Source organism: Propithecus coquereli, unplaced genomic scaffold (assembly GCF_000956105.1).
Source record: "Propithecus coquereli isolate 6110/MARCELLA unplaced genomic scaffold, Pcoq_1.0 Scaffold13, whole genome shotgun sequence".
Taxonomy (NCBI): Eukaryota; Metazoa; Chordata; class Mammalia; order Primates; family Indriidae; genus Propithecus; species Propithecus coquereli.
Genome location: NW_012137191.1, coordinates 2,240,639 through 2,255,974, shown reverse-complemented (window position 1 = coordinate 2,255,974; position 15,336 = coordinate 2,240,639). Strand labels below are relative to the sequence as shown.

At 34.8% G+C, this 15,336-nt stretch overlaps 1 protein-coding gene across 1 annotated transcript in view; it reads right to left on the bottom strand.

Annotated features, from left to right (window-relative positions):
- Positions 1-2,646: 2,646 nt before the first annotated feature.
- SCAF11 (SR-related CTD-associated factor 11) overlaps positions 2,647-15,336 on the bottom strand; it is a 70,427-nt gene continuing 57,737 nt past the window's right edge. Inside the window, exons 5-13 of the mRNA XM_012638388.1 lie at positions 14,969-15,027; positions 14,691-14,800; positions 13,654-13,755; positions 11,759-11,865; positions 6,541-9,249; positions 5,406-5,752; positions 4,170-4,388; positions 3,705-3,824; positions 2,647-3,438 (exon numbers count right to left, since the gene is read on the bottom strand). Coding sequence (XP_012493842.1) covers positions 3,292-3,438; positions 3,705-3,824; positions 4,170-4,388; positions 5,406-5,752; positions 6,541-9,249; positions 11,759-11,865; positions 13,654-13,755; positions 14,691-14,800; positions 14,969-15,027 — 3,920 coding nt within the window. The 3' untranslated portion in view covers positions 2,647-3,291. The remainder of the gene's footprint in view (positions 3,439-3,704; positions 3,825-4,169; positions 4,389-5,405; positions 5,753-6,540; positions 9,250-11,758; positions 11,866-13,653; positions 13,756-14,690; positions 14,801-14,968; positions 15,028-15,336) is intronic.

The window sequence follows — 15,336 nt, the reverse complement described above, 5'->3', positions numbered from 1 at the left end:
AAAATGGAAAATTCTCAATATATCAAGTGAAAAGGATAGGTTACAACATAGCTATGTGCAGTTTGTTAAGCGTTAGAAAAAATTTTTTTTTGAGACAAGAGTCTCCCAGTCGTGGCTAGAGTGCGGTGGCCTCATCATGGCTCACTGCAACCTCAAACTCCCGGGCTCAAGAGATCCTCCTGCCTCCGCTGCCTGAGTAGCTGGGACTACAGGCACATAGTCTCGCTATGCTCAGGCTGGCCTCGAACTCCTGGCCTCAAATGGTCCTCCCACCTCAGCCTCTCAGAGTGAAAGGATTATAGGCCTGAGCCACCACACCCAGCCAGAAGTTGTTACCTTTGAATGGTAGGATTACAGGTGATTTTCTCCGTTTTTCAGTCTCTTCCCTCTTTTACAAATTTACTAAAGTTTTTCTAATCTCCTACAATAATTATGTGGTTAGGGGGAAACTGCTATTAAAATATATGCTGATACCTCATGCTTTAGAGCTTGGACATTAATGTAAACATGATGCTAGTGACTTGTTACAAATCCAATACTTCAACACATGTTTGAAAAGGGCTATAATGAAGTAAAAGTCATCATTTCCCAGGAACCTTCATAATAAAATGTTAAAGACAGTACTTTGTTTATCAAAAGAATTTATTAGAAAATATTACACACTACATATTTAAGAGTATTATTTCAGTAGACAGCACTCCAATCTCATACTACAAACAATGTCTCATGGACCGTGGGGCAACCACTGTGCTTCTGAAGCTAAATCTTTTAGATGGAACATTCAAACATACACACTGTAACCATTTAAAGGAAGGTAATAAAATGTAATTATAAAAAAAATAAATCATAAAACTTTTGGAATGTTAAAATTACAGATAACTTCTATTAGTCTCAAAATTCTAGGCATCTCTATAGCCTAAAACATCGGTCAATGTGACTAGCAAGTTAAAGGGACCCAGGTTTCAAAGGTCAAGTCAATACTGAATCTTAATAACAATATGTAACCCTACAAAATGTTTTTAAGACTGTGCACATGCAAAATTAATGTGAATTTCTGGAAAAAAGCAAGAATGGGGAATGTTAATGCAATGTATTTTTTCAACATAAAGCATGCATTTTCTAACACATTCTTAAACATTTCAGAATTTAAAAAGGTTGAATTCTAATCCAGAAACATTCTTCATTAGCTATTTTAAATGCAGTCTAACCAGTGCCCCAGATATGGAACACATACTTGTTATTTTCAAGAAAGGTAGAAATAATTCATGAGAGTGCTACCAAAGATATGAGAGTTTAACTCTTGACCACACCACGAAGGTTTTCTCCAAAACTTTAAAATTTGTTTCCAAAAGCTCAACGGTATAAGCACATTTTTAAAACGTCACCTAATTCACTAAATGTCACTGAAAGAAAATGCAGGAAGAGTATGTATTGTGTGGTTAATCAGCAGAAGCACAGCAATTTGCTACAAAATTTTTAAAGTGTGAACCAGCCTTAACTCAAAATAGATTGAAAGTTCCCACAATTGTTTCTAGAGTTCTTAACCAAAACAACTGAGGTGTGCACTGATATTTGAAACACTGTCTTAATATTTTCTTAGAAGAAATATACTCCAAACTTCTCCATCATAATCTAAACACAAACTTTAATTAAAAATATATATATCAGTAGAATACCATATTACAAATGCCCAGAAATGTAGAATGAAGATCAAAAACTGCTTGGAAATACTTTCAGGATTATACTCACAACCTAACAAAGCTTATGAACTAGCAGAATCATAATGGGAGCCAACATTTCAAAATATTTTGCCTATCGAAGCTAGCACCAGGAAAGTATTATGCACATAAAATTAAAAAACAGATCATCTTTACTTTAGAAAAGCACAGTCCTATAGAGTATTGCTCTCACTAAAGAGTTTAGCTAGTAAAACGATCAGTTTATCTCACTGAGACATTTATCTACCTTGGATCCATTAATATCTCATCTGAACGGCTTTCCAGTTATTTGGTATCTATTGAAAATTGTTACTGGAATGAAATACAGTTTATCATGGAGAGAATCTACTGTTCTTTCAAGATGCCAATTAAAATAATGCCTGTATGAACATTTTAGACTTACCTTTTATAAAAATTAACATACTCTAGGTCTTTAAAAAAAATAACCAAATCCCTAGTCCCTGAAAACTTAACCGAGACTTCATTATTCAATTTCCCCCTTTCTTTCCAAACAAAACACAGGTTTTAATGTCTAGAATTGTCCAACATGACTATCGGCCAACGCATAGTCACCAAATTAACATTTTATTCATTGTTAAGCAGTTGAGGATTTCTCAAGTGTGAAAAGAATTTCATTAGTGATTAGATAGATGAGCAACAACAACTTGAAGCCAATGCAGTGAGTCTTGAAATTCTACCTTTGTCCCAAGGAGGAAAGGGTCACGACTTAACATAATTCTCCAGTTAGCACAAATAATTTATTATCTCTGATGGGTAGAAGGTATTAGGAAAGAACACAATTTCTACAATGTCAACACTTTTCCCAAACTGGTCATCCAAGTTCAACAAAGACTTTGAATTGCCAAAGTTGTAATCTGGCAAATCAAACAGCTTCATCTCAATTGGGGAAAAAAAGGCACAAAAGAGAAACAAGCAGCATAACCTTTATTTGGTCACACAACAGGTGAAGAGTGTCTCAAAGTTTTGAACACTAAATTTTACTCGTGATAATTTGTCTTCTATCTCAGCAATTTATTCAGATATGTGCTGTAAAAATACACATTAGGAACCCTGCAACTGGTATGTTCTATTTAATATTAGAAATACTTTTCATGGTAATACATTATTTAACTTTCTATAATTAAAGGGAAAAATCATAAAGTTCATACTTTATTTTTTAGCCTGACAGAATAAATGTATTATATATATATATATCTCTTGCAAAACCAGTGCACTTAGAAGTCTCTAATTTATGCACTCCATTGTTTTACTCGAAAAGTTGTACAACTTCCAGTATCCATACTATAACACAGTCCTAGTAAAAATGCACCTTCCTCTAAACTCTTTACTTTCCCTTGAAATTTTCTTTTCAGGGGGAGGGGAAGGAAGGATATAGAAGTTGCAGTGCAGAACTATTATTTATTTAGAACAAAACATTATATCCTACGTTAAAAAAAATAATTTTATCAAAACCAAATTTCAATCACAGTTATGTATGATTTTCAGTTAATGGTACAAGTTGAAATTGCACTTTGCAGATATCTTGATAATGTCCTTTATAGTGCTCCCCAATTCAGCCTATGTTTTTTTCAGTAGACACAGGTTCTTCCAGAGTTTTCTTTTGGCTCCCCTTCCGTGAATATTTGTATTTGTCTACATAGGCTTTAACCAGATTTGCCACTTTAGTAGAATTTACTTCACCGCTTTTACTATGACAAACCTAAGAAAAAAGGGGGGAAAACTTTTTTCAAGCTTAAAGGGATTAAAGCAAAATGGAAAGCTTTGTGAAAAACAAATAACCCCAAAGAGATAACTAGACTTATTTTCACATTTCCTATCTCATACAAACTTATTGAAAAGGTAAAAAGCAGACAAGAATTAGTAGGAGCTAGCTTTTATTATTTTAATTAAACTTAAGCATTCCTTTATTAAAATAGAAGTGGTTCAAAACAATATGCACATAACTCCACTAAAGCTGTAACTTACTTTATCTACTGCTTTCCGTACAATTTCTTTATATTCTTCCTTGGTGATATCTTTATTTTGGTAAAATGGTTTAATGGCCAATTTTACCTCTTGCGCTGCTTTTTCTTGAATTTGCAATTTCTGATGAAAAGAAAATGTATAATTATTATTTGCCAACCACATACTTTCAAAAAGCTTCTTTAACAATATGAAATTGAAAATATTCCACTTTTACATTATTAAGTATCAGTGTGACAAATATAAGTTATTTACTAATACATGTATCAAATATTTCTAAAAATAATTATGAAATATTACCAGTAATTCATTGGGCATCAACACATCTAGATAGAACCCTTCAAATAATACTGGGATTTAAGACTGCTCACAATAAATTCCCTTCACCATTCATACAATAGAAAGCTGGTATTTTTTCATCTTTATCATATACAGAATTATGTAGGTTGCTCTCAACCTTGAACTTGCCTTGTCTGTCTTCGAGCTATCTGCGCTGGCTTCCACTGTAACACTTACTTTGCTTTCTGCCAATTTTATAGCAGCATTAGAGGCTTTGCTGTGACTTGAAGACGAAGTATTACCAGAACTTGGTCCCTGAACTGTTCCCACATTTCCTGTGGCTGCTGTCGGAGCAGGCAAGACTGGTGTGCTCATGTTATTACTTACATGAGAAGAACTAGGAATACCCTGTTTTAAAAAGTTATCATCAGTTAACAAATTACTTGTATGCAATAAAGTCTTTTAGTTATGTATTAGAAATAACATTAAAAAACAAAGCAAATCAACCTTAGTACTTAAGAGAAATGCATAATTCAGGTCATTTGTATCTAAAGAGCTATTTGAAGAAAAATAAATAACATTCTTAAACGGAGCCTAATTTAGATTTGTCAAGATGGCTTTAAAAGTATAAACGTGTACTATAATGTTTTGACAGTAACTAAAAACAAGGAGGAGAAGAATAGCACTTAAAGAACTGTATCTTTCCTGCAAAGCTATTAAAGTAAGCACCCTGATTTTACAGATTGGAGAAATTGAGGCAGTGAGGCAAATGGCTTGCAGTGAGATGATAGCAGAGAAAGATATAAGATCCCAAATTCTAAAATCCCATTTCCCTACTCTTGCAACTACATATAACAGAAAGGATTCTACAATTTTTAAAAGGCAGGCATAAAACTGTAAGTAACAAAATGTTTGCAAATTATTCAGATTTTCTATCTCAGAGGTACTTCTTCCTTTTTAGCATGGTAAGTTAATGAAAATGAAACATAGATGGTAACAGATAATGAACAGCTTTATCTAATGTTTGGACAAGACAATACAAGCCTCATCACAGTACTTAATCACTAGTTCCCACTCCTCCACCCCAAAAATCCAAGAAAACAAAGAACAATTTTATAGCGCCCACTATGTGACTCTAGTTTGGCCCACAATTTGGTCTTCTTAATCTGACAAAAAACTGTTTAGATATAAATAACAGCACACTGTGGCTTATATTTGATGATATGTATTCAATTAATTTTTTTATTTGGGGGTTGGGGTGTCTGGAGAAGGACAGTAAGAGGGATTACGGTTTAGGGTTTCCTAAAATTGTAATCAAATAAACAATTGTTTTTGGATGCCAGGACTCCCTTTCTTGAACATCTGTCTCTAATAGCTAAAATGTTTACGATGGCATTGATTAAACCTGAGTTGCTAAAAACATACCTGCAATTGCTTTCCATCTGGTTGTGAAGCAATGTAGTTGACTTGCTGGGATGGTGGGGGAGGGGGTGGTGGTGGTGGTAGTCCCTGAGACACACTGGTAGGAGCAGCTACCTGCATAAGAGGCACTCCTGTGTGGAGATGCAAAGGTAGCTGAGGATGAATGTTAAACGGATTGCGTTGGATGTTCACCAAAGGAGCGTGAACACCCACTGGATATGGGAAGATATTCATAGGCTGGTGTTGTGCATTCATTTGTTGCTGCATTACATTCATTTGTGGTTGCATCATATTTATAGGCAGCTGAGAACCATCAACTTGTTGATTTGTTTGGTCTTTCAGGTTAGAATCTACCAAAAGAAAAAAGACTTGTGAAAAAAATCATGTTACAAATCTCTTTAGACAGAGAAGCAAAGAACCATTGGTTACAGTAAAATTAAATAGCAATAAACAGACTCAGTACAACAAAACCAATCTCCAATTATTTAGTTTAATCCTGTCATTTCCAAACAATGTGCACTGATTTTCCAACTAAAACATTCAAATAAAATTATTTTTAAGAATAAGTTCATACAATAACATGTCAACATGAGCAAAGAACCACTAGCTCAAGAAAGTTACTGACTAGATGAAAAAGTAATATAAAACAAGACTTAGTTATCAAATTACAAGTAAGGTTAATCAATTTTTTATATCTTCAACAGCTTTTTTTCTTGCAATGTTCTTAAGAAAAATAAGCAAAAATAAATCTTTATTTTTAGAACAGTCACTTATTTTTATGAGAACAATGATCAAAAAAATTCAAGTGCACACATCTGAAATAAATGAAATAGAAGTTAAACCCTACATAGGAACATCCCAAATTCTTCTACTGTAGCAAACAGTACATGGAATATTTAAGTCTTTGGCAAGGTTTGGAGCAAGGGTGAGGTTAAAAATATATATTAAATGTATGTACATATATTTATAAATGTATGTACATATATTTATATAATGCAAAGTGACTTGTAAACATTGAGGTTCAGTTTAACATAAAAAGTACAAGTAAGGATCACATCAATTCATACAAATAAGGTATTAAATTTATAATCTCTTTCTTCAAATAAAACAGCATCAATAAAGAAACAGAATATGTTACCCTGTTCAGTTGTTTCCTCTTCTTGTCTCATCCATCCAGATTGTGGACCTGAAGAATTCCTGCCTCGTCGTGAATAATAGTTTTGTACATCTGCTGGCAGAGTCTTTCTCACAGCCCAACTAGAGGCAAATGTCCACCCAGATCTATCTGCAGGTGTATCAAATGAGAACTCTTGCTCACTTTTTCGCTTATAGGGTTGCTGTTCCACAAACTTGAAAGACTCATTCCCTGCACTATTTGAATTCCCTGAGAGGGGTTTGCGGTTTTGCCATCTACTTTCATTCTGATCTGTATAGGCAAAACTACCTCTGTAAGTGCCTCGTCCACGGTTCCCTCTACCACGGTTAGACATCCAACCTGAACCAAAGTTTTTATTCCAAGAATTCCCTGAATTTTCATTTTTATTTTCTTCCCAATGAGACTCTTTCAGCTTTTCTGGATTTCTGGTCCTTGGATCAGGCCCAGAGTTTATTTTTTCTGTTACCCAATTAAGACAGTCATTTCTACGTTTTTCAGCAGAATTTGGATCATCAACATCTGGACTGATATAATTTTTTTCTTTTCTTGTATTTTCATTCTGTTTCTCTGGATCATTCTTTCTGTATCGATCATTTCCTCGTGGACATCTCCAACCATCATTTGTCCATCTTTCCTTCCACCGGGGAGAGTAATTATCTCTGTCACTTCTACTAAACGATGAACTCTTACTTTTTGTTCTGGATCTTGAGGGTGACCTAGAATGAGATCTGGACCTAGACCATCTTCTGGTTCTCCTTTCTCTTTCTCGATCTCTCCTCTGTCCATCTCTATCACTTTCTCTTTCTCTGCTCCGGGACCTGGATTTTTCTCCTGGAGAGGAATCTTTCACTCTTGATTGAGATCTTCTGTTCTCTCTAGAAGTATCTCTTCTTGGGGACAGTGATTCAGATCTTTTGCCTTCCCTCGTACTATCTCTCTTTGGAGAACGAGACTGAGATCGCCTCTTTTCTCTTGCAATATCCTTTTTGGGGGACTGAGAACGAGATTTTCTCCGTCCTCGGACAGATTCTTTCTTAGGAGATGGTGATCGAGACTTCCTACTTTCTTTTCCAGTTTCTCTTTTGGGAGATGGAGACTGCGACCGCTTCTTTTCTTGTGCAGAATCTTTGTTGGGAGACCAAGTAGTAGACGGGGAATGAAATCTAGATCTTCGCGTACGAGGCTTTTTGGCTTTATCTATTGTATCTATTGAGCTTTCTGATGGCTGAGATACAGTTTCAATCTTTTCATTTGCAGGATCAGAAGATGGTATATTATTTTCAGAACTGAGTGCCACGGAATTTTCATTCAGTTGTTTAGAATGAGCATCTATAGATGGTTCAATTTCAGATTCATTTTGGTCACTGCAAAATGAATCACACTCCATAGGTATCATTTCATTGTTGTCCTCACTAAAATGCTTCTGAATTTGTTCACTGTGTGTTTTAGGCAACTCTGTAGATTTGGGATGTTCAATCACCGATTCACTCTTTTCTTCTAAAGATTTGTCCAACTCAGTGTTAAGAAGATCATTTTTTAATAAATTATTTTCAGAGTCTTGAATACTATTGACATTTTCATTCTCAGAAGTATCACATGTTGTAATTATTTCTGTATCTTCAGTTTCAACATGCCCAAGCAATTGAACCTCTGAGCTCTCAACGGATTTTCTGTCCACTGTTTGTATCATTTCACCCTCAAAAGATTCTAACTTGGGACTCTCTACAAGCTCTTCTATTTTTACTGCAGAATCTTTATGATCAATAATTTCTGCTATAGGATTCTCTCTCATTTTTTCTTCATTAACCATTGACTCTGCATTCTCTGGTAACTCGGGTAAGGGACTAGATACAGGTTGGTGTACTTCATTTTCAGATCCTGAACATGGAAGAAAATCGTTTGGAGGATGATCTGTACACATATCTGCCTTTACCTCTGATTCTGAAGGTCCAGATATCTGGTCTTGATTTTCTAATGGATCGCCTCCTTTTTCAAAAATGTTTTCAGAAATCTCACTTTCTAAACACAAAACTTTAGCCTCTCTATCTGTATTCTCAAGTTTTTGAATTTCCTCTTCCTCTCCAAGTAGCACAGGAGGATCTTGAGTACAAGACTCAGAATATGAAGATTCTACGTTTTCCTCTATATCACGATTCTCAGCATGTTTCTCACTTTCTATTTGCTCACTGAAACTTTGCAAGCAGTTAGCAGATTGGTTTTCTACATTTGTCTTCATAGTACAAGTGTTACTACTTTCTACATTTGATTGGTGCTCTTTTTCTAACATAGGTGGTATGTCAGATTCTGCTGTTTCTTCATCTACTGAATCACTGGAAGATGATTTTTCAGGTGGAGGTACAGAGCTCCGAAGCTTCTTTTTTAATAAAGATGGTTTTCTTCCTCTTCTTATAGACTTCCGTTTTGGAGCTTGTCTTGTTTGCTTTTCTGACACAGCTGAAGAGGAAACACTTACAGATGGATTATTGTTACCTGGGGCATCAAACCTAGAATTATCTGATATTGGGGATCTTGGAGACTGACTGACTGTTTCAGCTCTCATGTTACGTGTAGATCTCCTTGTAGGAGTTGTTGCTGCAGGTTTTCGTCTTGATCCTCTGGTATTTGACGTACCAGAAGTTTGCTTCTTTTCTTCTCCTTCTTGGGTATGTGCTAATGCCTTGCAAGAAGCACCTAGTAAAATTAAAATTTTAAAAAAGTAAATGTATTTTAGGAAATAATAGTTTGGCTTTAGCTAATTTTAGCATACAATAGTCTGTAATAGAGTAAAACAAAATGCTCATAAATCAAATTATTAATAAATGCATAGCTAATAATATCTGAGTAATATGAGGTGTTCATCAGCTTTTTCTTAACGACACTGAAATAAATTGTAACTAGATTTGGCTCTGCGTGGGCAATTCTATAAGGAAAAAAGGGAAAATACCATTTGGCTTGCTAACTGCTATTTGCTTTACGAACTGGTATTATGCAAAAAGGAGAAAAATTGTCAAGTTATCCATGAATTGATAAAGACTCAAACTATTTGTTCATAATTAATTAACAGATGTTACTTCTAAAAGATCTATAGTTTGGACACTAAAGCCCTAAACAGAATGGAGACTTCTAATCAGTTCCTCAAAGCCTTCAAATCATAATTTCTTAAAACTGTAAAACAGACTTTTTACTTGGGATGATTATTTTTAAACTGGCAGATAAAAGTGTATGTATTTACTGTGTACAACATGATGTTTATAAGTATACATTGTGGAATGACTGAATCTTGCTAATTAACATCTGCATCACCTCACATAGTTATTCTTGTAGAAAGACCACCTCACATCCATACTCTCTTAGCCAATTTTCAATATAATATAGTTGACCCTTAAACAGTGCAGGTTTTAGGGGCACCAACTCTCCACACAGTCAAAAATCAGCATACATTTGACTCCCCAAAAACTTAACTACTGATAGCCTGCTACTGACCAGAAGCCTTACTGATAACACAACCAGTTGATTAACCCATGTTTTTAATATGTATTATATACTGTATCCTTACAATAAAGTAAGCTAGAGAAAAGAAAGTGTTAAGAAAATCACAAGAAAGAGAAAATACATTTACAGTACTGCACTTATCAATACCGTAAGTTTACATCATCTGTTTACAAGATGAATTGTCTGTCTGAAATGGCAGGCAACTGCAGCTGCTGACCTCAATCTAAGGTACACATCGAGCAATTCAACTTTTCCTTGTAATATCGTAAGTTTTCTCTACTTCTTGGGAGCACTTCCAGCATTACTAGTGTCACTTCATATGGGTCCCATGGTGTCATTCAAGGTTTACGGTATTGCATTAAACACGACATTAAGTATCACCAAGAGATCACCTTTTACTGCAATATGCAATTTACCGGAAGGGAAAACTGTTCACTTGGAGATGATTAGTTTTACGCTGCATTTAGCGGATACTCACAACACTTGAACTCACCACAATAACAGTTAATTTTACGCAGTTATGATTTAATACCGCATCTTTGTTTACATTTCTCCTGACTGTGAATGGTGCCATGCACAGTCTGTGTTTGTGGGCATAAGTTTTCTTTTTTTTTTTTGAGACAGAGTCTCACTGTGTTGCCCGGGCTAGAGTGCCGTGGCGTCAGCCTAGCTCACAGCAACCTCAAACTCCTGGGCTCAAGTGATTCTCCTGCATCAGCCTCCCAAGTAGCTGGGACTACAGACATGCGCCACCATGTCCGGCTAATTTTTTCTATATATTTTTAGTTGTCCAATTAATTTCTTTCTAATTTTAGTAGAGACGGGGTCTCGCTCTTGCTCAGGCTGGTTTCGAACTCCTGAGCTCAAACAATCCGCCCGCCTCGGCCTCCCAGAGAGCTAGGATTACAGGCGTGAGCCACCGCGCCCGGCCCTGGGCATAAGTTTTAATAAATTTTAACTTTTATAATAGATCTGTATATATTTTATGGTAGTAAATGATAATAAAATAGACTAGTATCTACATATATTTTATGCATTCATGACATATCTTCTCAACTTTTTCAGTATTTTAGGCTAGATACTTTCTCTGTAAGTTTTTTCAAATTATCACAAATCTCCAAAAAAATTTTCAGTATATTTATTGAAAAAATTTGTGTACAAGTGGACCCACGAATTTCAAACCCATGTTACTCAAGGGTCAACTGTATTATTAACTATAGTCACCACTGTTGTATGATGGATCTCTTGAAGTTACTCTTCCTATCTAACTGAAATTTTATGTCCTTTGATCAATACCTCCCCAATCCCCTATCCTTCAGGCCCCCCAGCTCCTAGTAACCACTACTCTACATTCTAGTTGTATGAGATCAACTTTTTTAGATTCCACATAAGTGAGATCATGTGGTACTTGTCTTTCTGTGTCTGGCTTATGCACTTAGCAGCATAATGCCCTCCAGGTTCCCCTGTGTTGTCACAACTGACAGGATTTCCTATTACAGGGCTGAATAGTATTCTACTGTGTATATATACTCTAGTCGGAATGATTTTAAAGTCAAGTCACTGTCCAAATATTTGCAGAAATATCTAGGAGTTACTATACCTTACTTTACAGCTTTTCTAAAGCAACACTCACATTTTTATGAAACTGGAAGAAACTAATAACGGTTTTTAAAATGAAAAAAAAAAAAAAACATTTCACAAACTTTACCAAAATTTTCTAAAGATAGGGTACTTGTTGGAAAAATAGTTCTTGGCAACACAGAAGAAATGAGAGGAAGAACTTCCATTTCAATATTCCAGGGTATAAAACCAATTCTGAAAATTCAAAACAAAGACATTTTTGTTTAAATAGTTTAAAAAAAAATCAAACCAGCAATTTAAAATTATTAAATCTCCAAATCAAGTTAGAATATTAAATACAGTGCTTTAATAACCTTTTCTGCCCAAAAAACTAACAATGTAAATTCAAGGTCTAAAGATGGTTACCAATGACTGCAAAGAAACACCTTTAAAAGCATGTTTTTCTGATAAATTAACAGTAAAGGCCACAGGAGATGAAGGCAACTTTAATACAGATGTTTCTCTTTAAAATAATTTAACGTACTATTTTGTCAAGAATTTTTTTTAGCTTTTATTCTTTTCTACACCACTCTAAAACAAAAAATCAACTCTGAGGTATAATTTCAACATAAAATAAAAGGCACAGATTTTACGCGTATAATTTGCTGACTTTTGACCAGTGTATTTATCTGTTCGACTGCCACTCCAATCAAGAAACAGAACATTTCCACCTCCCTAGAAAGTGCCCTCATGTTTCTCTGCACCCTTTCCCTCCTTTCCAGGCAACCAATGCACTGATTTCTATCACCATATTGTATTCTAAAATTCCTTGATCTGAAGATGGCTCTTCAGAGTTCACAGTGTCCCTAAGGACCTCTTAAGACCCCCAAAATTTTCTGCATTCAAACTCAATCTACTTGCCAGCTTCTTTTTTTCTTTATCTTTGTTAAATTTAGGTCTACCTAATAAAAGACTATCTGATTCAGTATACAGTGAGATTTTACAGTAGGAGAAGCTTTGGGAAAAAAAGGTGACTGGTACATATATACTTAAAAATATGTAACTGTAAAGAAGGGCTTCAGAGTATTCATAGTATACCTATCTAGACCTCCTAATTTTACTTCTAATTTATGTTACACTGTCATTCCTAGAGGGTGAACGCCCTACACAAACTATATTATAGTGACACATAAAGTCATAATATGTTATACAAATGAACATAAAACTCAGGCAGGAACCTTAATCTTTATTTAGGAGCTTGATTTAAATATATATTATGTACCTAGCAGTGGGCTAGTAGCTTGAGGACTTAAACTAAGAAAGAAAGAACCAGGGTATAGAAAGTCATGAACACTCGGCACTTGATCAAATAATTATTTAGAAGGACATTCTTAAGGCTGGGCGCAGTGGTTCGTACTTATAATTCCAGCACTTTGGGAGGCCAAGGCAGGAGAATCACTTGAGACTAGGAGTTTGAAACCAGCCTGCGCAACATAGTGGGACTCCGTCTCTTAAAAAAAAGGGAGGGAGGGAGGAAGGAAGGAAGGAAGGAAGGAAGGAAGGAAGGAAGGAAACAAACAAACTAGCCGGGCCTAGTAGTCCCAGCTACTTGGGAAGGCGGGAGAATCCCTTGAGGAGTTTGAGGTTACAGTGAGCTATGACTGCGCCACTGCACTCCAGCCCAGGCAGGGAAACATGATTAAAGCAGGTGAGACTGCAGTGGGGGAAGAGTAGAGGAAGGATGACAGGTTTAAATGCTACTACTAATAATGAATCTTACTATTCAAGTGCTCTCCATTTTAAATAAATCTAGCATATAAATACCTATACTTATTAAACAGATTAATTAAGGATTCTTTACTTTCTAAGAGGTCCTTTAAATAGCAATCTTCATTAGGCATTTGAAACATCAAAGTTTAATGTGCACAAAACTTCCTTAGGCAGATAACTTTTGAATAAGGCACCCATGTACTTAAGTATTAAAATTAATGATATCTTGTGCTCACATTAGCCTGTAAAAACTTCAGTAAACAATTTTTTTACCTTCCAATTCCAGGTAATGTATCAGGAAACCATGATAATTCCAGTTCCTGTCTCTTCTGCCTAATCAATGCACTGATTTCATTGACTTCTATAAATTCTGTACTAAAAGATAAATTTTAGATCTTCATCAAAATTTTAAGTTCAAAGAAACAACTGGGTTATATCAAGAATAGCAGCTGTTTTTGTACCTAGCATTATGGGTCACACATATAAAAATAAGAATGTTTTTCTATTTAGACACTTTTAATATAAACTCATTCCTAAATTAAGTAAAATTTTTATATTATTAATCAGAATTATATTTATTTGATTCCTAAAAATAATGCTTGAATTTCTATCTTAAGTGACAGGATTAAAAAAAATCAATTCATACTAAAATCCTCATTATTAAAAGAAAGGCATTCTAGATGCAATAGTTTGCCACTTGAAACTAGCCTAAGACAAAAGAAGAAAATAAAGGAGGGTATGATTACTGCATCCAAAAATGGATGAACTTTTGAAAAGTTCAGCTTTTCAAAAAGCTACTCAGATATAATTGTTGTCTTAGAATACCTTGCCAAGCTCCAAAATCAAATCACACAATCTTATTCTGTCCTGTTAGTTCAGCTAACTGTATATGTGATTTCAAAACCCCAATTTAATCTTCACATTCCACCAATATCTACTTAGTAATTACGTGCCAGTCACTAGGATTCAAAGATGACTGTGTAGGCTCTAAAAGGTTTCTGCTTTGTTAGGTACTACTCCCGGTAACTTAACAAGTAGCCTACTTCTCTATTATATAAAAAGCTTGGATAGAACAACTTATTAATGAAAACAAAGCCCACTGGCATTGACAGTCAATGCATAATATAAAAGCTCACAAAACAACCAGTTTTGTCTTAGAGCTAGTTTATTCTCCAAAAGAAAAAAACAAAAACAAGATGGGCCTTTCATAATTGTTATTGAGCCCAGAGTTTAAATTTCTACAAAAAGGTAATCATAATCATTAAAACATCAAGTATAGACAGCATCAATTAAAAGTAGAAAATACTAACCAATAAGCTCTACAGGTAAAAGAAGATTCTCCAGTGTGACTACTAGAAGAAAATATATTGGAGAAAAAATTTCTGAAGCACTGACTTGTACGCCAATTTGATCTTTGAGGCTAGAAAAGTAAAAAGTAGTTAGTGAAACAGCAAATAAAAATACCTCCATAATAGGTATGTAACAGTTATATTAAAATATTTTTATATACCTGGGGCACTAGAGCTATGTACTAAGTAACCAAAAGGTGTTATTATCTAATAAAAAATTTTTCTTTATTTCAACGAACCTTATATATCTTTATTGCTTCATTTTTCTTCCCTTCTTTTTCACTATATGAAGAGTTTCCTGCACAAAGACATAAAAGGACACGGTTAATTTGTCTTAATTTTTACTTCAAAGGCTATAAACCAGTATTGATACTAGCATATGGGCAAGGGTTAAAATACGTAGAAAAGTTCCATTTCAAATAACAGTATTTTCATTTACACAATTTTCCCAAATACAAATTTCATCTTATCTTGTTAAGTTACAGATACAAGGAAAACATAAAAGGCCACAATAGAGAAAACTGGTAAAGTTGGTAAAACTGCTATGCTCAGGGCATACGAATATTAAAATTTTAGTCAACATTTTCTGGCCGGGCATGGTGGCTCA